Source organism: Melospiza georgiana, chromosome 3 (genome assembly GCF_028018845.1).
Source record: "Melospiza georgiana isolate bMelGeo1 chromosome 3, bMelGeo1.pri, whole genome shotgun sequence".
Taxonomy (NCBI): domain Eukaryota; kingdom Metazoa; phylum Chordata; class Aves; order Passeriformes; family Passerellidae; genus Melospiza; species Melospiza georgiana.
The window spans coordinates 2,443,496-2,471,048 of record NC_080432.1 but is presented as its reverse complement, the minus strand read 5'-3'; the positions used below and the strand labels follow the sequence as shown (position 1 = coordinate 2,471,048).

The 27,553-nt window shown below is 41.4% G+C and overlaps 1 protein-coding gene across 2 annotated transcripts in view; it reads right to left on the bottom strand.

Moving 5' to 3' along the window:
• The window catches only part of MSRA (methionine sulfoxide reductase A), a 242,287-nt gene that overhangs the window by 148,025 nt on the left and 66,709 nt on the right, over positions 1 to 27,553 (bottom strand). For both annotated transcript variants that reach the window (XM_058020270.1, XM_058020272.1), the window contains exon 2: positions 5,992 to 6,060. In XM_058020270.1, the coding sequence (XP_057876253.1) occupies positions 5,992 to 6,060 (69 nt within the window). The remainder of the gene's footprint in view (positions 1 to 5,991; positions 6,061 to 27,553) is intronic.

The following is a 27,553-nucleotide window of genomic DNA, read 5'->3' as shown; positions in this document are numbered from 1 at the left end:
TTCCTGAAAACAGGACAGCATTAATGCCCCAGAACTCTGCAAAGCCAGCCAATTAATACACTTCCTTCTCTTTTCCACGTGCTGAAAGAGAATTAACACAAGAGACATGAACCTCTTCTGCAATACATTCCCTCTGGCTCTCAATTTTTCCACAATGTGATCCTTGCACCATGTGATGATATTGCTGTGGATGTTTCTCCTCCATTTGGGTCAGAGCAAACACGCCTGCTTCAACATCATCAGGTCTTACATTTTCTTCAGATAGAGATAAAACATCTCCTGATGTGTTGCATTGTTTTAAGGTTTCTTTTTTTTTTCTTTCAAAAAAAATTGCTTGTTCTATTTTTACTGTCTACAGAAAAAAGTAAGAAAGAAGGAAAGGGAAAATAAAAAGGTGCTTCTCTTGAGGGCCAAACTTTTGATCCCTGTGGTTTTCTTTTTCTGGTGAAAAATAGTCATTGAAAACTCAGCTGGACCAAAAGACTTCCTGACACTGGTCCTCCTCTGACACAGCCACCAGCAGCTGTTCCGGGGGGACAAAAAGAACCCTTATATGGATTTATCTGTTCTTGAACCCATCACCCCACTTCCAAGGGAAATAATTTTCTTTTAGTTGAGAAGTTGCGCTAATGAGGCCTTTATCCACAGAAATAGAATGGTTTGGGTTGGAGGGGCACTAAAGTTCATCCTGTTCCACTCCTTGTCATGGAAAGGGATAAATTCCACCACCCCAGGTGGCTCCAAGCCCCATCCTGTCATTGTCATATTTTCTGGAAAAATCGCTTTGCCCGGATTTCTTCTCCTGGGAAGCTGAAAAGCCTCAGAGAAAAATGAAAACAATAATTATCTGATTGCTTCTCCTGTGTTTTGCTGCTTTGGAATGCAGTTGGAGATTGTTTATCCAACAGGTGGTTGTTTGATTGGCTTAATGTGAATTGTTTTTATTTAATGACCAATCATGGTCAGGCTGTGTCGGACTCTGAGGAGTCTGCCATGAGTTTTTAGTTAGTATCTTGTTAAGCCTTCTGTAAGTATCCTTTCTCTATTCTTTAGTGTAGTTTTAGTATAGTATTCTTTGAGACAATATAATATAGTATAGTATAGTATAGTATAGTATAGTATAGTATAGTATAGTATAATATAATATAATATAATATAATATAATATAATATAATATAATATAATATAATATAATATAATATAATATAATAATTAGCCTTTTAAGAACATGGAGTCAGATTCTCAATTCCTCCTTCGTCCTGGGGACCCAGCAAATACCACACTGTCCAACCTTTATGGGAAGGAGCTGACACCCCCAAGGGAAGGAGTTGAAGCCCCCAAGAGCAGGCTGTGTTGGAGGAACTCAGTTTTCCAAGAGCCCCAAGGAACAGCTGAGACCTTGCTGGACAATCCTGGGGGACCCTGGTTGATTTTTTAAATAACCTTTGGAAGCAGTGGGAATGCAGTTGTGGCAGGACACAATAACTCACAATAGCTCAGGCAAAACACAACAACAATCCATAACAATCCCATAATCCGTGGAATAACTGGAATGTGCTGCTGTCTAGTAAGTGCAGAGCAGAAGGTGACCAGGCCTGGATCTGTCTGCCAGCTCCAAAATATCCATAATTAGACCTTATCAGTTCCTTAACATCCTATTTCTGCCTGCACTTTGTTTACATCAAGAAACCAATTATCGCATTACAAGCCAGTCTGTGTCAAGCAAATACAGCTCAATGTGCTCCTACATTCTAAAAGTGTTGTAATTACAAATCTGAGCTGTTGCCAGATTTCACTGGAGGTAAATAAGAGCCCTTCTATGCACACACCATATGCACAATGCTTCCTCTTGGAGAAATCAGGTGACATAGAAATCCTAGGGAATACAGAGGTGCTCTGGGATTAACTGGAGTCTTGCAGCAGCAGCTGATAAGGAAAAGGAGTGCTTAAAATTCAACAGAAACCTGATCAGAAACATCTCTGAGCATAATTTACCTGCCTATGGCAGGGGGTTGCAATGAGATCTTTAAGGTCCCTTCCAGCCCAAACCACTCCATGACGTTATCATAATGCAAAAGTGCATTTAAATGTGTTTAAAATATGCAAGAGTTACAATGGTGCTGAGGAAAATACTAATTTCTTGAAGTCGTGAATGTTCTGGAGCTTTCAGGCATTTGGGGTTTTTTTACCCCTGGGAAATAAGTTGAATTTAAACCCTAAACTGCTTCTTTTCAAAATATTATCATCCGCCCTTACATATATATTTGGATTTTGAGTTTTGATTAGGTTTGGGGTCAAAATCAGTCTCTTAAGACAAGGAATTTTTAACTGAATATATCCATGGGCACAAAACTTCCAAGAAAACTTTCTGGACAGGCATTTATAAAGGGCTTCTACTTTATCACTCATAACACAAACATGTAACGTTGAGTTCCACTTGTTCCATGGAAACACAGAAAGCCAGGATGGTTTGGGTTGGAAGGAGATCACCCAGTTCCAACCCCTGCCACTGTCTCAGGTAGCTCCAAGCCCCATCCAGCCTGGTCTTGAACACCTCCAGGGATGGGGAGTCCACAACTTCTCTGAGCAGCAGTCAAGGAATTTGGGAATAAGGAATTTTTGACACAGCATTCCAGTGTCTCCAGTCAGGCTGTGCATGTGCACATCATGTTCCCTTTGTGCTTTAATCTTAGCTGGGAGCTGGATTACGAGGTCACAGGATGGGGAGCATTAAGAGATTTCCATTAAAGAACCACCCTCACCCTTGAAACGTGGCTTTTTTCCCCCACTGCAAAAACAAGGACACATTTCTTTATCCTGCTGAACAATAGGTGCACCTCCAGCAGCTGGGTGATGCTGAACAGACAACAGGAGAGCCTCGAGATAATTTCAATAATCCTTTGAAACCTGTGAGGTTCTGCTGTAGATGGGAAAGCTGCAGGAACAATGCCCTGAGTACATTCACCCTGTCCCTTGATCCAAACAAGCAGTCACACCATCATGTGAATAATGCACCATTAGGAAAAGCGTCTTGAGGAGGTTTTGCAGGAGAGGGAGCTGTGGAATGAAATCCAGCTGTGTTTTGCAGCAGGTAGAAGGCTCAGTGTTTACAGCCCTGCATTATATTTCATTCTGCTGGTTTATTGGTGCATCTAAAGCTATCCGAGCAAGAGGAAAATTCACTGCAAATTGGCTTCTCTACACAACCAACTTTTGGGTTTTGCAGATCTTTTTAAGCAGTCACAGGATGGGTCAGGTTGGAAGGGAGCACAGTGGGGTCATCTGGTCCAAATCCCTGCTCCAGCAGGGTCATCCCAGAGCACAGGGCACAGGATTGTGTCCAATGGGTCTGGAATAACCCCAGTGAGAGAGACTTGAATAACCCCAGTGAGGGAGACTTGAATAAACCCAGTGAGGGAGACTGGAATAACCCCAGTGAGGGAGACTGGGATAACCCCAGTGAGGGAAACTCGGATAATCCCAGTGAGGGAGACTGGGATAACCCCAGTGAGGGAGACTGGAATAACCCCAGTGACAGAGACTGGGATAACCCCAATGTGGGAGACTGGGATAACCCCAGTGAGGGAGGCTGGGATAACCCCAGTGAGGGAGACTGGGATAATCCCAGTGAGGGACAATCCACACCCTCTCTGGGCAGGAAGAAGGATCTCTTCTAATCCTGCTCTTCCCTGTGAATCCCAAGGATTAAAGGATCTTTCTGGAAGAGGGGTATGAAAATCCTGTCTTGGTGAGATGGAGTCAGAAATTCAACTGGCTCAGGCTCTCTCCTGAGTTTACAGAGTCCCAAAATACAAAGAACTTGCAGTCAACAGGATCACACATGGATAGGATGAGTAATAATCCCAGGAGAGGAATTCCTAACTGATCGTTTTCTTCTTCTAGTGCTTGATTTAGAATCAGAGAATCCTGGAATGGTTTCATTTGGAAGGGACCTTAAAGCTCATCCAGCTCCATGGGCAGGGACACCTCCCACTACTCCAGGTCGCTCCAAGCCCCATCCAACCTGGCCTTTCATTCCCATTCACATGGATTGGAGGGAGGAAAATGAACTGCAGATCCCTTTTCCCAATCCCATCTCCCCCAGACTGGGATGCCAGCACCAACAAATGCCAGGGATTGTCACCAGAGCTGTGTTTGTGCACTATTCCAGTGCAGGTCTAATAGCAAAAATCAGGATGTGGAAGCTTTCTGTTCCTTCACAGCACAGATGGCACCAGCCTGAGCTTTCACCACTTAAGCCCAACACTTGCAATCACAGCCTAGTGGAAAATCTAGGGCAAGTGAAAAACTATGGAAGTTCCCAGCATTGATAGGAATGTTACAGAGTTCCTCAGGAATGCTTCAAAGTGTGCTGTTTAATAAGATTTTACATTTTTCCAATTAAATTATCTTGCTTTCTGTGATTTTTTGCAGATTGTGTACAACAATAGAACCAACACCCATCACAAACACTGGAAATCTGATCTGACCGTGACACAGAAAATAAAAACAATTAAAAAAAAAAAGGAGCTTATTTTTTTAAAGAAAATATCTAAAAAGCACAGACTGCATCAATATCAGACTGTACCAGAACCCTCTGACCCTCCCTGCTGTAAGAAATTCAAAAAGAATCTCTAAATCCATCTCAGCCTTGGAGATTAAAAGGTTAAAATCATTTTCTGTTTGCTCCAAAAGAAAATTATGAAACAATCACTCATTCCACCACTCCAATAATTTGTTTATGTTCCCAAAATCCACAGAGAAGGAGACACTGACAGAAAGGATTGGAGGAACTCTGAAGAGAAGTTGAATAAATCATGTTGGAAACTGAAGGGTGACACCCACAAACCATTTCTCCTCTTCATCCATGAAACTACACCAACATTAATTCCACAGGAAAGATGACACTCACCAAGATTTTTTGCCATCATCAATTTAAAAGATCATTTTGGGAGAATTAAATTAATGTATAAAGGAGTGATTTAATATTTACTTCAGCATCACAGACAGAGAAATATTTAATAGAATATAATACATTTCCTAAGGCATTTTGGACCATCTTGCACATGTTAGTAGAGAAATATATCCTTTGTAAACAACTTAGTTGTATCAAAACAGCATTAGGAAATTTTTCATTCTCTGTAGCAATTAATTTTAATAATAACTGCCATAGAAATCCACTTTTTTTCTTCCCAGCAAATCCCAAAGGCTTGCCTTAAGGACAAACATCAGCCCATCCCAAAAAGAGAGCTCTGACAATTCCCAGGTTTGGGTAAAGTCCAGATCTTGGTTGGAAAGGGTGATTTTGATCCATTTTAGGATATTTATTACTTCCAGCAGTAATTAGTTTCTCTGGAGAAACACCTTTTCAAGTCTTCAAAACAGGCTCAAAGAATGACATTTTCATAGAAAAGAGACAGATAAAGAGAAACCAAACTTTTTCGTTTTTCCATCTGGCCCCTTCTCCAGCTCTGATTGCTCCTGACAGGAATTCCACAGGAATTCACAAGGTCAGGCAGAAACCAGCAGGTTTGCTTTGGTTTGGGGCATGTAAAAGGTAAAAACCTTCCAAGTCCAGGAGATCCCAAACAGCTGGAGTTCCTTGCATGGCTTAAAGTGGGGAGAATCATAGATCATCTTCAGAATTTTGTTTAAACTAATGAATGAATGATATTAGAGAAATTATCATACATTTAAAAAGGCATTATTTTGGATTTTTTAGGGAACATTTGGATTTTTTAGTATTTACATTTACATTTTCTGTTTGTATAACTAAGAAAAAACATTTTCAGTGTATTTCTTTGTATGGAAATGACATATAAAGAAAGGACATCTCCAAAATGTCAAATGGCTTTAGCTGGTGTCAGTGATTGGAAAATGGCAGGAGCAGCCCAGGTTCTGAAACTCAAAGGAGTCAGGCTGAAATTAAGAAATTTGGAATGCAGCAACACCGCAGAGTTTTGAGCTTTTATTTTCAAACTGATGCCTTACCAAACAGAGCCATCTGTGTTCCCTCTGGGAAAGGTTCAACCATTCTGTTCCCATTGACATGATGTTTATCTAGAAGGGGGAAAAAAAACCAAGTTAAAATGTGATAGAGTATTTGCTTTGCATAAAAATCAATTGTTTATTTCTCACAGATCCATTGAAACCTGAACAATTCCTATGGGCAGGGACAACTTCCACAACTTCCAACTATCCCAGGTTGATCCAAGCCCATCCAGTCTGGCCTTGGACACTTCCAGGGATGCAGGGGCAGCCACAGCTTCTCTGGAAGGCCTTTTCCAGGGCCTTCCCACCCTCAAAAGGAACAATTCCTTCCCAATATCCCATCCAACCCTGCCCTCTTGTAGTTCAAAACCTTTTCACTGCCATTCCCACATTGATTTTTTGCTGCTAAGGCACATTTTAAACAACAGCGGCAAGAAACGCAACTGTCCGAATTCAAAATACAACATTCTGTTCACAAAACATTTCCCAGGGAGAAAATCAAGATGTTTTCTCAATGCAGGCACTGTTTTAATTCCTTTAGTTCCTGTTGCTGGTGAGGAATAAACCAGGTCAGATAAGGAATGTGGGCTCACTTGTGAATTCTCTGGAAACAACATTTCTCATTAGCAGGGAGGCACATTCCTAATCCCAGCTGGCATCCAGCATTTACCAACAGCCAGAGAGAAGGGAAAATCAGGGTCATCTGCAAGTGGAGCAAGAGGTGCCACGAGTCAATTGGTGGCATTTAGGAAAATTGATTGTCCTGTGCCACAGGAGAGAAGCTTTGGGAAGAAAATTGTTGGGAAGCTCCAGAGTGGGAGTAACACGACCAAGGTTTCAACCTCGTTAGCTGTAGCTGCTATTCCCAACATGATCTACGGCCACGGGAGAGGAGTGAACAGTCAGAAAAATTACGGAACATCTTGTAAGATCAAATAAACTAACCCTGCCCTCGCCCTGATAGCTGCCTTCATTTACAGAGTGAGTGACATCCATGATGTATGAAGCAGTTATCATTTCAAATGGCCAGGCTTTCAATATATTAAAATTAAAATTAAACTTTCAGAGGTGAGACAGGCTTGAATGAAAGTAATATTTTCAGAGTTCCCAAGTTGTCTCCCAATGTCTTCATACTTTAATTTCTAAGATCTCAGCCAGATAAAATGATTCATTTTCCTGTCATTCATACTTTGGCTCACTATTTTTTCCAGTATTTCCTGAACAGATGCATTAAATAGTAAAAAATAAACCCAAAACCCCCCAGATTTAAACGGGCCTTAACAAAATACACATTCAACCTTAGGCAGAAAGTAGCAACACCTAAATAGCAATGTATAAGTAACAACAACTCTCCCCAAGGAGAAGTAAAGAATGTCCCAGTTTGGGGCTTTTTACTGAACAGTTTTCCATGTGAAAATATTTTCATTCTCACCTACAAATTGGATTAACTAACTCCAGAAAATCAGGAATAGTTTGGCCTCACAGAATTGGTAAAAAAACAGGACTATCCCCGCAGCTTGCCAACAGAAAGAATAAATTACTTTTCCAAGCTCATTGTCATTCCAGAGACAAGGGATTGCAGTAAGTAGGATAAAACCTGGTGTTACAGAGCCATGGAGAGATTTCCAATGAGCACTGGACTGGCTGTGAGTTCATTTCAGATTTCTGGGGCCGAAAACAGCACATTCCACCCAAATACTGTCAATTTATGGAGGCAATTCATTAATGGGTGCAGAAAAGCTGAATTAGAAGGACATGGATCATCAAATCCCAGAATGGTTTGGTCGGAAGGGACCTTAAAGTTCATCCAGTCCCATCTCCTGCCATGGGTAGGAACACCTTCCACTATCCCAGGCTGCTCCAAGCCCTGTCCAAGCTGGCCTGGAACACTTCCAGAGATGTCTCTATATCACTTTTTGTTTAATCTCCTTGATCCTCATGGTTCCCAAGTAAAGTTAAGGAATAGATTCTTACTTTCGTTTCATTGATATTCAAGCAGTTCGAATTTTCATAAACATAAATTCATGATTAACAACAACCTCTCAAAACTTCCAAATGCTGCTCCATCATCAACTGCCAAAACTCTAAATTTTCCAAGCTAAGAAAGAGAACTCCTGTGAAACACTGATGAAAAGAACCAGTAGGAGCTGAAAGGAGCACAGATCCTGGAGGACTTGACATTCAGTTTCAGCTTCAGGCAAAGTCTGCTTCAGACAGGTGCAGTGTCTGCCCTGTGCTCCTCAGAATATCTTGATTTTAACAGAAATAATTCTTCACAGATCCAAAATATGTGGAAAGATAATCAAAAGTTGCTAAACAGATCCTCAGTATTTCTTAGACATTGCTCAGTTTTTGTGCCTGTCACTGGATGGTTTCTAACATGGTCCTACAGCAGCCCTTGGCTAAAGAGTCACTGACTGCAGGTGAAGTTCTGTCCACACATGGATTATCACAGAATCATGGAATGGTTTGGGAAGGAACCTCAAAGACCATCTAACCATCTAAAAAATCCAACCCCTGTCATGGGCAGGGACATCTTCCACTGTTCCAGATTGCTCCAAGCCCCATCCAGACTAGCCTTGGACACTTCCAGGGATCCAGGGGCAGCCACAGCTTCTCTGGGCACCCTGTGCCAAGGCCTCACCACCCTCACAGGGAACAATTCCTTCCCAATATCCCACCTATCCCAGCCCTCTGGCAGTGTGCAGCCATTCCCTGTGTCCTGTCCCTCCATGCCTTGTCCCCAGTCCCTCTCCAGCTCTCCCGGAGCCCCTTTAGGCCCTGGAAGGGGCCCTGAGCTCTCCCAGGGTCCTTCTCCTCTCCAGGTGAGCACCCCCAGCTCTCCCAGCCTGGCTCCAGAGCAGAGGGGCTCCAGCCCTTGGAGCATCTCCATGGATTCCTCTGGAATCTCTCCAGCAGCTCCACATCCTCCTGATATTGGATCCCAGATCTGGAAGCAGCTCGGCAAATGGGGTCTCATGAGGCCGAGCAGAACCATCTCCCTCCCTGCTGCCCTCACCATGAGTCTGTACCACTAAACCACTCAAACAGACAAGTTCTTATCTACAAACTATCCAAAAGTTAATTAACCTGGCTGAAATCACGTTTGATCCTATCCCAGCAATTTATCAGCGTGGGCAATCGAGTTCCAATGCCCAGACCTGTTTCTCTGGCACATTTTAATTTGTTAGGATGCATTTTATTTATCCTCCCTGTTCCATGGGTTGATGTTATCACACCCATGATAGATAAATTGAACAATGAAATATGTTCAAACAGGAAAGTTCTGTAAAAAATATTTCCTTTCAAACTAGCCTGACTTAGGTTCCAAACAGACTTACAAGGCCAGGGAAATTTAAAGAACTCAGGGTTAAGATACCCCCCCAATCATTTAATGAACATCACTTCTCTTTTTGTGGACCCAAATGAAGATGCTTAAAAAAGGTTTGGATTCAGAGAATGCTTATCCAGCAGTGAATGAAAATCAGGAATTTTCTGGTCTCAAAATATTCAATCTCTAGCAATCACAGCAAAGATTTGAGAACATTTAAATTCTATTAACAAGAGATTCATATGTTCTTCATATTTGTCTTTCGGGTTTTTTTTAAGCCATTAGGGAATATTTAGATTACATATCCAAACTTGTTTCATCAGAGCAGCCAGAAAGTTATTATTTTTAAATGAAAACTGAGATTCTCGCATAATCAAATTAATCCAGGAGTAGGGGTCATATTTATACGCAAGGACTGTTAATTTTCCATGGTAAGTACAGCCAGGAATTGAATTGAAAATAGCTGATTAACCAATTACCAGGAGCCTCCTCCATCTCCTAAAGCACAGTCACAATGGGAACAGGGGAGAGGAGGAGGAAAAGGGAAAAGCAGGGATGGGAACATCCCAAAGCAAATCAGCTGTTACTTGAAGGACTCCCTTCCCCTTTCTTTTTTGCCTTTTCTTACATTTTTCCTACATTTCCCGTCACACCACCATGGTGGAGGATTTGGGCTACAGGGGGGTTGGGAATCTGGGAGAAAAAACAGATCAGGGAACATAAGAATTTTCTTAAGCAGTTATAAAAGGATATCACAGGTTACAATTTCCAAAAATGGAATATACAGCATAATATAACTTAATTATATTTCACTCACTTGCTTTAGAAAATAGGAATCTGACCTTGGTTTGTGCTTGTATCTGAGTAAATTAACTGATTCTAGGAACTTCGGGGCTCCAGAATCTCTGTTCACTTTTCACTTGTGAAAGCCACAACTGGCCAATACTCCTATAAAATAGATCATTCATTTATAGGCCTAGATACCTTCAGGCCTGATTTTTTAAACCTCAGGATGCTTATTTATTTTTTCACTGTTTCCTAACCCAAGAGATATTTCCTTAAAGAAATGGTTTGTTTTTCTATAAAGGTACCTGATGTGTGTGCCAAGAGAAGTCACACCTGTCTCATGTCCCAAATTCTGCCAAGAATGAGGATTTGGTAAATTGTGCAAGGATGGGATTGTTCCCAATCCTCACTAATCAAACAGAGAGTGAAATAATTCATTTTATTTATATCCATCCCTCTCCCAAGTTCTCCTGGACACCAGAAAATGATTTTGGGATGGTTTTCAAAGGACAGAGGGAAAGTTTGGCTGTTAAAGATTGAAGGAAGTGCTTCTGAAGGAATAGGATTTACCTGCTAAATGCCCCCTTTTCCAACCTAAACTCAAGACCCTTCCATTTTAACTTGTTTCTGAAGGAGGAATTCAGATTTCAAATTCTAGGATTTCATAAACTACAAAAAAAAAAAAAAAAAAAGAAGGGGGGAAAAAAGCAGGTAATCAGAGATTCACCGGGGCTCTTGGAGGACTAGAGAGAGGCACACAAGGGAGAGGGCTGCTCTCCTTGAGTGGGATGAGATTTTTGATTTATGGCAGAATTTTGTCCATAAATCCTTCCTAGCTGGTGATGAAACAGAAGCTCTTCTTTCTTTTCAGGTCTAGTTCAACGAGCAGAACTGTCAGTTCTAAAAGCTCTTGTGCAATAAGAAAAGCTCCTGTCATCTCAGATGAACTCTCAAGTGTCACAGTTCAAACCCCTTTGTCTCCCAAAGGATATTTTCAGCACAGAGACATCCATCCCCAATCCTGGTCATTTATGTCTCCACCTCTGATGAGTCTTTTGGATCCTCAGCATTGGCAAAGAGATGGCGAACAGGATCTGCTGGTTTTCTTTCACCTCTCACTTCTCCAGTTCCATCCTCTCCATCAGGAGAGATCTGCTCATGACAAATTAAAAGGAGAGGTGGCTATGTCACAGCAATTCAACAATCTGAATTTTAAATTTTTTTGATTATTTGACCCACAACTCTTTGTAGTATTGTGGTGTTGTCCTGACATGAGGGATCCTAGCTATTATTTAAAAAAACCTGATGTCACTCAATGGAACATTTTCACAAATGTTGAAAAATATGTAAGTTTGTTTATCAAAACTGATCAGGAAAGGAAGAGTGGCAGGTGAAACCAGCTTGGAAATGTATTCTGGAGATGATGTCCCACAATGTGACACGCTGTGCTCTCTGCATCCAGGCCATCAAACAGATTGGGACACGGGAACTGACTGATGGCACAGAATGTGATGTGTCCTAGCACAGAGTGTCAGCTCAGCCTCCAAAACACATGGGCCCCTCAGAAAACAGAGGTGCTGCTAAATGAACAAAGGCCAGAAATCACACACAGGGTTTGTTCTGCAGCTCCTGCCAGGAAATGGACCAGGAGCGACAGGAAAATGAGATTTTGGACTGAAAATTAATACATTTCTTAGAGTGGTGGAGGTGCAGAGGAGGAGAAATAGTGATTGTGAAATTCCCAATCCCCTGGGGTAGAGGTTCTGGGGGAATGAATTCATGGCAGCTGGGACAGAGGAACGGGGTGTGACAGTAAAACATGAGGATCAGGGATATATTAGGGGATAAATAAAGTGTCCTGTAAAGTACAGTAACGCTTCCTGCTGTTGAGGAGACAAGGTCACAAACTACGGAGGGGCTGAGGGAGCTGGGAAAGGGCTCAGCCTGGAGAAAAGGAGGCTCAGGGGGGACCTTGTGGCTCTGCACAACTCCCTGACAGGAGGGGACAGCCAGGGGGGTCAGGCTCTGCTCCCAGGGAACAGGGACAGGAGGAGAGGGAACGGCCTCAAATTGTGCCAGGGCAGGTTCAGGTTGGATATTGGGAACAATTCCTGACTGAAAAAGGGCTGTCCAACCCTGGAAAAGCTGCCCAGGAGAGGGGTGGATCCCCATCCCTGGAGGGATTTAAAAGCCCCTTGGATGTGGCACTTGGGGACATGGATCAGTGGTGGCCTTGGCACTCAGGAATGGTTGGACTCAGTAGTCTCTGAGGGCTTTTCCAACCCAAACAATTCTGGGATTGTGAGATTATGTGACCCATCACAGCCTGATTGTGACCATACATTCTATTTTGTCTGCTCTCTGACTCTATAGATGCCAAACTTTGCAGGTCTGGAGTACAACAATTAAGGCTAAAATAAATGTTCTTAAACTTTGACCCGTTGGCCAACTTGGACACTTGGCTTTCATCTTCCACACTGGATATCTGCATCTGAGTATTCAGTCTTGAATCCTCCTGTACTCTGGAAAGAATGAGATATTTGTGTGGTGATTCATTTGGCATACTGTTTTCTTCAGGATAAAACCAATCATACTTAAAAATGTCACTTTCTGAGCACTGATTATAAGGAAAGTAGTGACAAACTTGGATGAATTCCACCTATAACCCTGCAGCAATATCACAGAGATTCAGGATCTGTTCAGGGGAAGGATTAGATGTATCTGTGTGTACACAAATATTTATTAAAATATTGCCTTGACACTGATGGAGATTATGGGTTATGAACCAGAACAAACGTTAACAGTAAAATACATGATCAAAACAGCAAAGGAAACAATGGCAGAGGAAAATAATGACACCAACCAAAAGGAATCTCAGATTGTGTAAGAATCCTGTCTAGAAGGGCTGCCAGATCAGAAAGATAACATAGACAGATATATGAGATACACAAAGTAATCAACTCTTGTGGTATTTTTGAGACTGTGACATCATTTCATTTCCCAAAACCCTAGCTCATGGAGTTCTGTCATAACACAATGAGCAATTCTCATTTTTAAAACTTATTCTTTTTAATCTCCCAGAGAAGATGTGGCTGCCCCATCCCTGGAAGTGCCCAAGGCCAGGTTGGATGGGGTACACAAAAGAAAATAATAAAAATACAGACACCTTCCACTATCCCAGGTTGCTCCAAGCCCTGTCCAGACTGGCCTTGGACATTTCAGGGATGGGAAGTCTAAAACTTCCTAAAATATAAAACTAAAAAGAAAATAGAAGAGCCTTAAAGCTGAAGCAGGACCTATCATTGAGGTATCCACATACCACAGACTATCCAGGCCATCTCTGCCATTCCTGCTTTTCATGGAGCCTCTTATTAGCACAGGAACCGAATGAAGATGATAAAACACAACTGGATTTACTTCACAATTACAGATAACACCTCTCAAAACCCCACTTGAAACCTTTATATTAACCAGCTTGGGTAAGAATGGCATCAGACAGGCTGGAAAACCAAGAGACCCAAACAAAGGATGGTGATAAACAGAGCGTGAGGGAGCTGGAGGAGATGTCCAGTGGGGTGTGGCGAGCAGGGTTGTTAAGCCTGGGTTTATTTAGCAGCTTTATTAATGATCCCAACCAAGGGGTGAAAAGCACATGAATAAAACATGGCCTGGATGCTCATCTGGAACACGGTGTGTGCGCTGTGAAAAATGGGAAGCAGCACAAAGCCCTGGGCAGGAATTCCAGAAAGGAGCATGGAGAGAGGCAAAGCAGCTCCAGGAACACTCTGTTCTCCTGCTATGGAATATGAGTTTGCATCCCATAATTACTGAGGAAAAGACTGTCTACAAAGGGCAGGAACCACCTGAGGGAAGGCCTGAAAATTCATGGGAGAAATAAACTTTTATAAACTCCGGAAAGCCACGGGCTGGGGTCTGATCTCTGCTGGTCAGTGAATTCCTGGCACTGCTCAGTTCAGCATCTCCTCACTTGGGAATCAGCACCAGAAATGCCAAATTCTAGGGAAGCTTCTGCAATGCAAAACAGTGCAGACCTAAAAAATCCCCTCCCAACTGCTTTTAATCCTGTTGTTTATTAACAATTTCCTTTTACAATCCTAATCCTTCCCCTGAACAGATCCTGAATCTCTGTGATATTGCTGCAGGGTTATAGGTGGAATTCATCCAAGTTTGTCACTACTTTCCTTATAATCAGTGCTCAGAAAGTGACATTTTTAAGTATGATTGGTTTTATCCTGAAGAAAACAGTACGCCAAATGAATCACCACATAAATATCTCATTCTTTCCAGAGTACAAGAGGTTAATATTTCCTCCTAAGTGTGACTTTGGATTTAGACTGCTCCCTTTCTGAGGGCTCACCCTGAGAGCAGTTAAGTCTTGTGGCATGTAACACCGATGAGTTGGTATTGATTTTTATGTCCATGGCTTCTCAAAATGAGGCTCAAGATAATTTTTGCTGGACATTCACCCTCATATTCAAAGTGGGAAAAGACCTTTGAAATTTGTGGCTAGCTGGGAATTTGTAGACAAAGTGCAGAGCTGTGTTGTTTCAAATCTTTAATTACATATATGGAGATTGGAACTGGACCATCTTCAAAGTCCTTTCCAAACCAAACCCTTCTGGGATTCTGCAATGCTATGATATTGAAACTTTACAACATCCCAGAAAGGTACTTTTGGGCAGATTATCCCAGTAAGAAAATGACAGGGTAAAGAACCTCACAACACCATTGGTAAAACATGTCTTGATTCATAAGGCCCTTATTCCAAAGGGTTTGTCCAACTCCCTCTCCAGCTACTTGGAAAAAATGTGTTTACTGGGCTAATAAAACCCAGTGGAGGGAATTCAAGAGTCACTCTCTATTAATGAGTTAACATCACTCAGTCACCTACAATTTAATTTTTCTGAGGCCCTGAGATTTTAATTTGGGTAATACTTCTATTAATTACAATGTCTAATAACAATGTCAACTTCAGACATCTGTTGAAAACATGTAATGTTAATTTATTGGAAAATCTCCAGCAGTGCTCAATTAAAATGTTCCCCAGTTAAGGCAATGCATATGATTTGTCATGAAAAGCAAAACGGGATACAGTTAATAAAAATAACAGCAAATTCAAAACAATAAGTTTTAAGTTGCAGATTGACCAAATTCAAGACACAAAACTTTTTATTAGGTGGCAGAGCCAGAGTTTTTGGAATCTGGATATTCTCACACTGTCTGGGGAGCCTTGCTCTAAATTAGCACCTACAGGAAATATTTAATGGAATTGTGGAATGGTTTGGGTTGGAAGGGACCCTTAAAGTTCATCCTCTTCCACTCTCTGCCATGGGCAGGAACACCTTCCACAATCCCAGGTTGATCCAAGCCCTGTCCAGCCTGGCCTTGGACACTTCCAGGGATCCAGGGGCAGCCACAACTTCTCTGAGAATTCTATTCCAGGGCCTCCCCAGCCTCACAGGGAACAATTCCTTCCCAATATCCCATCCATCCCTGCCCTCTGCCAGTAGGAAGCCCTTCTCCATGCTCTTGTAAACATTCCATCTCCACCTTTCTTTTAGGCTCCCCCCAGGTACTGGAAGGGGCTGCAATTAGGCCACTCTGAAGCTTCTCTTTTCCAGGCTGAACAATCCCAATTCCCTCAATCTTTTTTTCCACTGAACATTGCAGAAAATATGTATTAACCGTCCCTTATCAGATTTTTCCTGCTGCAATTTCAGTTTTCTATCACCAGTCATTTTTCTGGTTCTTTAAAATATTTAGATTCACTGAGGCCTATATTTGCCAGGGTGGGTTTTGCCATTTTTAAATGGACTTCGTAGCAGAAATAAACTGAGATGTGAAACACCCAACCCTTTCCATCCCATTATCATTCCCTCCCCACACACCTCTACCACTCCATCCGCCCGGATTCACAAATCCACAAATCCACGTCAGCGACGCCCAGCCCTGTTTTAGCCACACATCCCAATTCCCACCATCCCTTAAAGCCCTGCTACTGTTCCCTTTTGTCACAACCAAAGAAATTCCTCTGGCTGCCCTAGAAGACTCGAGCCCCTGCCCAGGGGGCTCAGAGACCTTGGCATAGAGCCCAAGACCCCTGTGCCTTTGATCTTGACCCATAGAAAAACAATTACCAACCTTTATATGACGAATTACAAGCCAAGAGAGTTTAAGTAGAATGATAGTGAATTTGTCACAAGGTAAAAAACAGATTTTTAGAGTTTTAGAGATTTTTAATGCTCATTTCTATGAATAGCCCCACAAATCGCAGCGGATTTCAGCTGAAAATGAGAATTTATTTTTTTAGACTGGGGGCTCAAAGCCCCAAGACAGAAGAATTTAGGCGTGCCTTGTCCTTCTTCTTTCTTCTTGTTGGGCTCCATGTTCTGGGTAATGCTAGCACTTTTAGATTGGTTTAGAATAGAAGCTCACTGTCTAAAAAAGGTGATAGGTATTAAGAAGTTATTGTAAATAGTTTACATGTAGTTTTTAGTATAAAAAGGTAACACTGCCCCAAGGATGAGAAGTGTGCACCAACCCAACCTGCCAGACAGACCTACAGCAAGTGAGAAAAAGAATATTATAGATAAGAAATAATAAACAACCTTGAAAACGAGAACAAAAGAATCCTGACTTCTTCTTCAACAGCCGGGCTGGGAAAAAGAAGCTTGTGTGTATCTCAGAGTCTCTCTGACCAGCAGAGATTTTGGGATCCTTTTGCCTGGTGGAGCCATGGGGAACAGTGTGGCGCTGGTGATAGAGTATCTCCCTCGCACACGTTCCCTCTCCACGGCAGATTATCTGCCCGGAGGTTGCGCCAGGCTCCCGTCAGCTGTCACTGCGCGGATGAGCGCGAACGCTCCAGCGCCTCGTCCCCCCTGGCCCCGCTGACAGTGATAAATGACCAGCCCCAACGCTCAGCTGAGCCTCCCAATCTGCTCCAGCCTTTCTCCTGGTGATTTCCCCCCTCGGCACAGCGAAGGGAAACCGGGAGAGCCAAGTTGGGCTTTGTTGAGAAAAAGGGAATTGTGATTTTACCGCCTGAAGCAGCTCAGAAGCTGATGGCAAAATGAAGGTGAGAACGGCGTTACCAAGCACTGGTTTGGGTTTGTGTGGCCAGGTTTGGTCACACAGATGATCTTTAAGGTTCCTTCTGAACTAAACCATTCTATAATTCCACCAATTTGGGCTTTGTTGAGAAAAGGAGAATTGGGATTTTACTGCCTGAAGCAGATCAGAAGCTGATGGCAAAATGAAGGTGAGAACGGCATTACCAAGCACTGGTTTGGGTTTGTGTGGCCAGGTTTGGTCACACAGATGATCTTTAAGATCCCTTCCAATCCAAACCATTCTATAATTCCACAAAGTTGGCCTTTATTGAGAAAAGGGAATTGTGATTTTACTACTTGAAGCAGCTCAGAGGCTGATGGCAAAATGAAGGTGAGAGCGGTGCTACCAAGCACTGTTTTGGGTTTAGTAATACTGGTTTGGGTTTGTGTGGCCAGATTTGGTTGCACAGATGATCTTTAAGGTTCCTTCCAACCCAAACCATTCTATAATTCCACAAAGTCTGGCTTTATTGAGAAAAGAGGAATTGTGATTTTACCGCCTGAAGCAGCTCTTGAAGCTGATGGCAAAATGTAAGTGAGAGTCATATTACCAAGTACTGGTTTGGGTTTGTGCAGCCAGGTTTGGTTGTACAGGTGATCTTTAAGGTCCCTTCCAACCCAAACCATTCTATAATTCCACAAATTTGGGTTTTGCTAAGAAAAAGAGAATTGTGATTTTACTACCTGAAGCAGATCAGAAGCTGATGGCAAAATGAAGGTGAGAATGGTGTTACCAAACACTGGTTTGGGTTTGTGTGGCCAGGTTTAGTTGTACAGGTGATCTTTAAGGTCCCTTCCAACCCAAATCATTCTATAATTCCATAATTTCATGCAGATTCCAGAGCTTTTCCCCATGTATGTACAGGGCCAGTGGTGCCTGGCCTGGGAGAGAATTGGCCAAATGAACACAGCATTTGTTAATGAAATAATTCATTATCGCCAATGTAGCACCTAATTTCACTTTAATTTTACAGGGAATCCAGTAGCCAATGAATCTCACTCCTCTGAGGAAGAAAACAACCTCATCAAGCTTGGTAAGGGCTGACTGTGTTATGATAGGAGTGGATGGGGAAGGGATTTTAATAAAAAGCATTTCTGAAGTGAAATGGGAAGTAATTACCCCAGTTCTAAAAATTGTTATGACTTCATCATGAGCAGCTGACACAGTTTAAGGCTGCTATTCTATTTCTCAGTGATGATAACTGCAAAATAAAATATATCATAACCAACAATTTTTTCACTTTTACCTTAAGCCAAATAAATCACTCCAAAATTTAAGGTTCAAACTCTGTCTCTTTACTGAAGCTGTGACCATCAAAAACCAAACCAGCCACCAACCACTACAGAAAACTGCACCTACAGGATCCATCCTGAAGGGATGGCTCATGGTAAACTCCCAGTTCCCATTTTGCACCTTCTCAAGTGTATGAGTGATTTAGGACGGGATGAAAAAAGAGGGTTTGAAATAAAGGAGGATGAGTTTGGCTGCTCAGCAAACCTCAGTAAGTGACACAGCTCTCAGAGGGAGCCAGGGCTCGGCACTGAACCACAGAATCATGGAAGTGGATCCACAAAATATCCTGAGTGGGAAAGGACCATGAATTCCAGCTCCTGGCCCTGCCCAGGACACCCCAACAATCCCACCCCGTGCCTGGGAGTGTTGCCCAAATGCTTCTTGAGCTCTGCCAGCCTTGGAGCAGTGAGCAGAAAACAATTCAGGCAATCTAAAATCAGCTTTGAACTTCCTTCTGGACAAGGTTTTCTCCCACTCTCTGTGTCTCCATTGGCTGTGGAACAAGAAACATTGGAGGTTTTAGCTGCCTCATGCTAAAATTAGCTTCTTTAGGCTCATTTCTATGAATAGCCCCACAAATCGCAGTGGATTTCAGCTGAAAATGAGAATTTATTCTGAAAAATCATCAAAATTAACATTTCGACCTGCTATGGCAAGAGAGATAAACAAATAAAGCGTGGAGTGTTGTAGGCTGGAAATTCTAAACATGATTCATCTCATCCTAAAGCCATCAGCTAAAATATTCCAATCATCCCTTGAGTACATTTATCCTGTTGTGATGTGATGCAGCCAGGGGTGACTGGCCTGGGGTGAGATTGGCCAAATGAATCCAACATTTTTTATTATTTGTAAAGAAGTGATTTGTCATCTCCAATGCAGCACCGAATTTCTTTTCAATTTTCCAGGGAACCCTGTATTCACAGCAAATTTCACTCCTCTGAGGAAGAAAATAATCCCATCAAGCCCAGCAAGGGCTGGCTGTGTTATTATGTGTTAGTAGAACCCCAAAATTTATTATTTTAGTAGATAAAATTCCATAAGTAACAGTGAATCCACTTTCCTTACATAACAGAAATCCAACCTTTCCCTCAATCAAGAAATAGAAAGTACTTGTACACAAGTATCCACAACCTATTCTTTTTTTCCTAAAAGTTTCCTCCTTTTATTAACAAATAAAGGTATAACCAATAAAGTGCCTTGTTTAGAAGTTTCACCTTCTTCCCAGTCTTTTTTTCCTCTGAACAATCATAATAACAGAATTTAAATATTTAGATCTGTCATACACTGAAATTATTGACAAACTGAGCTCATGCTTGTGGTTTCATGCCAGCCAAAGCAAATTTTTGGGATACAAAAGAGATGTAGGGGTTTTAAACATTTTTTTCCTTCCTAAAATGACAAAACTAATTATGGTTTTAGTCCTTTAATCTGTCTTGATTTACAGAAATAAACATAACAAAGTGCCCTGAGTTTTTAAAGCCTATTTAACAGAAAACCACAACAGTTCTACAACATTTTTACCCTTCTGTTACTGAAACAGTGACACAAATGTGACTCCAATTCTGCACTGACTTTTCTTGCCTCAGCTGCACCTTCTGGTGCTACAGAATCAAGGATGCTTTTCCACAATGATTCAATAGCTCCCATTGAACTGATGGCAGCTTTTCCTGAGAGCTCAGCACTTAATACTGTAGGATCTTTCCAAAAACTGGCTCCTGGGTATTATTTCAACTGGTATTCAAGAAAAATAATTGGATTTTAAGTGGGTTGGTGCACATTTAATCACATAACCAAGAGGACCTTCCTCGTGATGAGGTTCAAGTTTCTTTTTAAGCTACAACTTCTCACAAATTATCCAGGTGCCAAATTTTATGGCAAGCAATTCAAAAGAAAGATCTGAGCCTGGAAGTTAGGGTTCTGAATTTGTGCTATTTTTGAATTTAAACTTTTTTGGAAAAGAGGATGAATCTTTATCTTTGCACAAATGGAGACGGAATAGGGTTGAGCCGCTGCCAAAATTCAGACAGCAAGTTTTGCCTGCTCCTGACTATCAAAGATTATGGGGTAATGCCCACAGAAGAAAGGCTCTAAATGACATTACCAGAGCTCAAAAATATCCAGTTAATTGGTGAAAAAAATCCTATAATTAAGTTTCTCTGACCTTCTCACATTAAAACATTTCCAATAATAATTATGTTTTTCTCAACACTTTATAATACCTCTCAAAGTAAGATAATGTTTATTGCTCTAGATCCATAAAACACTCCAAACCAAATTTAACAAGCAGCAAGGGAATAATGAAAATATAATTACTGTCTTTATTAAGTTACTGCTGAACTTTCCCTGGTATTTGAAAATTGGCAACCAAAATTGTGCATTCAATATAAATATATAGAGAGAGGGACAATGATTTATCAGGTAGGGTAATACAAGTTAAAAAACAGTTTTGAGTCAGAAATTACAAGGGATCCTAAAGCTCATCCTGTTCCACCCTTGCCATGGACAGGGACACCGTCCCCTATTCCAGGTTGATCCAAGCCACTCCAACTCCTCGCTTACTTGAAGGCAAAGTTTCTCTTCCAAATGAAAAAGTATTCAATTCTCTTTCAGGAAAACCACTTCAAATTTTATTTACCGCAGCCGTGGGATTCTGGAAGCCTTTATTGTGAAGGGTTAGAATCGCACCATAAAAATGGGAACTTGAGGAGAATGACAGGCTCTTTGTTTCTGAAATAATCAGGCTGAGCTCTTTGTGACACTGATGTTCAAAAACATATTTCATATTTCAGGAAAAGACCACAGAAATGGAGTCTCCAAACCAAGCTCTATAGCAAAACACAAAGCATCCTTCTCATCTTCCCTATTTTTCTGAATCTTTGCAATCTCAAGATTCTTTCTGAGCTCAGGGTCATGTCTCCCTTAATGTTCTGCATTATCCTGCAGAGTGGAGCACCATGTTCTCAACTTGATGTGTCAGTTAAATCAAATAATTATTGTTATTATTGTTATTTTATTTAGCAATGCAGCAGCAGAACTTTTAATAAAGGACTTTTCATGATGACGAATGAGAAAATTACTTTGGGGGATAATAAAGGAATCCAGGTCTACACCTGCAATGATACTTGAAAGTTTAAAGACTGGTAGAAAAAGCAGAACATTATATTCATCTGAAGAAAAAAAAAAGGAAATTTAAAATACCAGTGGTCACTTTATACAGGTTTTGTTCCCTTAAACCTCCCCAACAATGGGAGGTAAAAAGGTTTTAAAATATTCCAAAAAAATATCTGGAATTCTGAAACAACTTGGAACAACATCATTCATGTAAGTAATTTTAAACCCTCCTATACCACTATTTTAATTTCTTTGATACAAAAAAAAAATAGATATATAAATTGAGACACTTGTCTTTCAGACTCTAAGTTTTCTGCATTAAACACAGCTTTTCATTATTCCTGATCTAATAAGTCCTATTCTCATCTGGGCTATCAGCAACTCAATAAGTAATTACCATCCACCTTGGGCTGTTCCAGTCCATTAGACCAGTGCTGATGACTCAGTGGAGGCACAAAATGAGGAGCACAGGGGCTGACAAAGGCACAGAAAATAAGGAAAGGAAATGCTGCAGCTGGAACTCCTCCCTATGGCTGGGTTTACTGAGAAACACTCAAATAAAATAACATAAAATTGATAGGATCGAAGGTAGACTGAATTGGTGTTGCACAGATAAATATAAAAGCTGTCCTCCCTAATGAGGGATGTGAGGGCAGGAATTTATTCCTTATCTAAGCATAAGGAATTTATTCCTGATCTAAGCATTAGGAATTTATTTCTGCCCAAGAGACACCACTGGAAGCAAATGGCACCGACTCATCTCCACACAGCACAGGTTCTGCTGCCTACCCTGAAAACCTGGAGTTATTCCATGGAGTCAAAGAAGTTTGGAAGTTAAATTAAATCTGATTCTTTTCTCACCCAGACCAATCATTGTGGCCTTCCAGTACCTGAAGGGAGCCAACAAAAAACGATGGGGAGGGAATTTTTACAAGAGCCTGGAGAGACAGGACAAGAGGGAATGGCCTCACATTGAAAGAGACTATGGCTAGATGGGATATTGGGAAGGAATTCCTCTCTGTGAGGTTGATGGGGCCCTGGCACTGTGGCTGCCTCATCCCTGCAAGCGTCCAAGGGTAGGCTGGATAGGGTTTGGAGCAACCACAGAATCACAGAATTGTTGGGGTTAGAAAAGCCCTCTAAGGTCATTGAGTGCAATCCCTATCCCAGCACTGCCAAGGCCATCACTGAGCCCACAGAATCACACAAGTACAGAATAATTTTGTTGAAAAAGGCCTCTGAGATTATCAAGTCCAAACCATTAAAATCAGAGGCATTACCAAAAAAATTGCTGTTTTTTCACTACTTGTGGATCTATGAAAGCAGAGGACGATCACTTAAAATCCTGCTAGGCAAAGGAAGGAGCAGGAAGCTGGATTTCTCCACTGAGAGCATCCATGCCCCCAAATTCTTGGGTTAATTTCAGCTTTTTCTTGCTTTATGTCCCAGATGGACACACTTGGGTTTAAATCCATGTCCCCAAGGGCCACATCCACACAACTCTTAAATCCCCTCAGGGATGGGGACTCCTATTACTGCGCCTGAGTGGGTCGCAGCTGGTGAGAGAGAGACGGGAATCTTGTTTCTTGAATCAGAAGGCTTATTTATTTAATATAAGATATAATACATTAAGACTATACTAAATAGAATATAGAGAGAGGTTTGCAGAGCAGCTAGGCTAGGCCAGGAAAAGATAGAAAGGTTCTATAACAAAGTTGTGTTCAAGGACTCAGTCCCTCTAGCTTGCACTGGTGATTGGCCCTTAATTATAAACGTAGAAAATGAGCCAATCAAGGTGTCCCTGTTGCATTCCACAGCATCTTATAATAATTGTTTACCTTGTCTTCTGAGGCCTCTGGCCTCCAGAAGACGCAGAAATCCGAAAGAAAGGATTTCTGTGAAGAAATGTCTGTGACAGACTCCACCACTGCCCTGAGCAGCTGAACCCTTTCCATGAAGAAATTGTTTCCAATATCCAACCTAAACCTCCCCTGGAACAACTTAAGGCTGTTTCCTCTTGCCGCAAATTGGGAGGGAAGGTTCCAAGGGGATGTAGGGAGGATTTGAGGATGGAGGATTTGAGGGTGAAGCCCTGGATCACTTTGTACCAAGAGATTGTCTGACCCTGCTTTGCCCTGAGACCTCCTCAGGTCCCTCCAGCCTGAGTCAGTCGTGTTCCTACCAGATGATTTGTCCTGCTGAAAAGAGAAATTTCAGGAGATGATTGAGGGGGCCACTTCTGTCAGGACTAACAGATTTATAGGCAACATCAAGTATCCAAATAAAACCACTTGGTAATGAACTTCACACCGAGTTTTCAATCCCAGCTCTTAAATTAAAGATTGCCTGACACAGCCTGTCCAGGGCTTGTGACTCACGGATTTGTTCCTCACTGGTGTTTTTACAAATTAATTAAAATTACATAACTGTCAACAAAACCTTTACAGAGGATTGAGATGGTTCTGCTGACCAGGGTAACAGCACAAAAACCACTTCTAGATAAGTGCCTACAATTAAAGGGACATCCAAATATTGAAATAAAAATGAAGAGTTCCCAAATGCAGGAAAAAATATGGCCTGTTTTGTGTGAAGGCTGTTTGTCATTATACAGATAATTTTACATTTGATTTCTCTACTCAGGATGGCTCGTTAGTTTAAGCAAAACGAATGCTCAACATTCATTTTATTGAACTCTGTCTCATCAAATCAAAATCAGAGTTAGAGCAAAAATGCTTTCACTGTAATTGTATTTTTCTGGAACATTCCAATTCAATCTCTAGTTCACAACAGCAGTTAAAGACAGGGTATTTTTAATACCAATATTTCTAACAGATTCCTTTCATCAAAACAATCCTCTGACCATTTGGCCACCTCTGTTCTATCCCCATTTTACAGACAGAAACCCACAGAATTTTACAGGATCAGTCACAGCCACTTTACAGCCTTGCAGATGACACGCACTAGAAAATTTTTAATGAGCTGATCTGTAAGGAAAAATGTCTTTATTAAGATGTGTTGTTCCTCTCTCAGTGGCTAAATGATTGTTTCCAGAAGCAATAATCAGCTACTGATATGAAAGCACCCAGTTAATTAGCAAAGGGTTGTACTATTCAAGGAAGCTGCATTATTCAGTCAACCATAGGAAACAGTTTTATTTTACAATATTATTAAATGCAGCTTTTGAAATTGTTTAGCTGGTAATGCAATTTTTGAAACACGATTTTCACTAGAAAAATATCTCTGTTGGTTAATAACTGCAAAAGAAAACACACAGAGTCGGGCAGCCCCGTTGTTGTGCAACAGGATTATTTCCTTTTATTGCTTTTCATCTTTTAATTATTGTAGTAGAGATTACAATAATCTCTAATAAACAATTATATAAAATTCTTGGACAGTGAACTGAGAATCAAAATGCAATTAAATTGCTTTCCCTGTTGTATTTCATGCAGAAAGTGGTAGATAAAGTCTTTCATATCTAACTTTTTGGAACTCCAGCAAACCACTAAAATATTACCTTAGGTGTCAAAGATTGGGAATGAAACTTGGTTCAATTACATAGAGAGAATGCTCACACAAAGACAAGGGACTGCTTTGTTTGCTTCCTCAAAAAATAAATCCAGATCAACTGAACAGCAGGAAAAGAAGATCTGTCAGTTTGAACTATGACATTTATCCAGTCACAGAATCACAGAATGGTTTGGGTTGGAAGGGACCTCAAAGCTCATCCAGTTCCACCCCTTCCACTATCCCAGGGTGCTCCAAGCCCTGTCCAGCCTGGCCTTGGACACTTCCAGAGATCCAGGAACAGCCACAGCTTCTCTGGGAAAACCATTCCAGCATCTCTGATGGAAGGTTCTGGACTGGACCTCACCAGTAGTAAATAAACTTTGTAAGGGGAGATGTGAAGGCACAAAAAAAAAAAATCACCAGGACACAAAACGCAAAGAGAAAAGGGAGCATTTAAAAGGCAGAAATGAAAATTACCCAAATTTCCTAAAAAAAGGGGGGTTGGCAGTGGGACTGACAGATTCCGAGATATCACAGTTCAACAAAGCGAAAAAGGAGCAAAACAAAAAAGATGAGCCTGGAGAGAGGTTACAGGAGCCCCATCTCCTCCTCTCCTCCCTGCTCATCCAGTCCAGCTGTTTTATATGGATTTCACTAAAAAGAAATACATTAAAAGATAAGCAAAGTGTAAGAGAAGATTCTCATTAAAAAGTGAGGATGAGGAAATTTTAATTTATTGACTGTAAATTTGGGCTAAGGAAGCAGCAACTTTCAACCACAGCACTTCCTGGCACTAATAAGGATCAATAATGACAAAACGACACTTTGATTACAGCCAACCGAGAGGAAAAAAAGATTTGACACAGTTCATGGCAGCAGGAAAAAGTAGGGACTGGAAAAATGCCAAGCCATTTAATTTAGAGCTTGATTAGGCCACCTTCCCCTTACACCCCTCCACAAACAGCAGAGCAAGATAAGGGGCAAAGCACTCCTTGAACTGGAAGAAGGAGACTTGATTTAATATCAAATTCTGGGAGATTTCCAAATCTGAAATAGGCTGCCAGCTTGTTGATAAGTTATAGAACACCACAAGCAATATTTAGTTTGGGAACTGCTCTCCAAAATTCCTCCTTCTTTAATCTCTCTCCCTCCTTTTTCACTAATCCTGCCTCACCACCAGCCCAGGCATGCAAGGGTTGTAAGGAGTTTTTTAGGGCCATTACTTCAACTTTCAGCCAAAAGAGTGGCTCAACAGCAATTCAAGGCATCCTCAGAAGCCTCCAAGTGTTTTCAATTTGCTTCTGTTCAGTGTTTTCTTTTTTAAAAAAACTTGATTGATTGTTTGCTTATCACCTCGAGCACATTCAGTGAGTGCTCTCCTCATACAGGAGAAAAAAAGGGAGAACAACTGGAAAACTCTTACTCATCCTGCTCCTCTCCAAAAGACCAGGAACAGGCACAAAACCTTTGGAAAGACACTCTGCCAGATGGAAGACAGCAAGTGGCCAGAAACACGGAGTTCAATTATTTGCTGCATTGTTCTCCAGTGTTAATTCAGAATTTGGGAGAGCTGCTCAGTGGCTCTGGGCCAAAATAAGCATCAGCAAAAATCCCACCCTGCTGGGGGAATAACTCAAAGCAGGCAAGAGGCTCCACAGTGTTGATATATTTATAAATGTATATTTACTGTAGTAAAAGAAGAAAAAAATAAAGAAAAAAAAGCAAGGAATTTAGTGAGTTACCCTGCACATTAGAAATATTCAGGCACTTAAATACAGCTGATGTTATTTTATAGGCCTGAGGTCTCTGAGATACAAAAATGAACAAGAGTGAGAGATTTACAGTGATGTTGTGGTTATTACAGTTCATGGGACACATGTGGAATTCTCCATGCCCAGGAAAATAAGAAAAAGCCGCTAGAAAGAGGGAAGGCTTATTGCAGGAAAGTGGCATAAAGACACACTATTAAAAACACCAATTCAATCATATTCAAGCTCAAGAATCACAGAATCATGGAATGGTTTGGGGTGGAAGGGACCCTAAAGATCACCCAGTTCCACCCCCTGACATGAGCAGGGACACATTCCACCATCCCAGGCTGATCCAAATCCATCGAAACTGGCCTTGGACAATTCCAGGGATCCAGGGGCAGCCACAGCTTCTCTGGGCGCCCTGTGCCAGGGCCTCACCACCCTCATAGCCAAGAATTCCTTACCAAAATCCAATTAAAATTTCCCCTCTTTTAGTTTAAAGAAGATGACCGTGAACAAAAAGTCCTGTTTAGAAAGGAAGGATTCGCAAAGATGATTAAATGATAAAATGGGAACATGTGGTCATCCAGACTGATTAATTAGCAGACCATTGCTTTACATTCAATTATTATCAGAGTTTTTCCTCTAT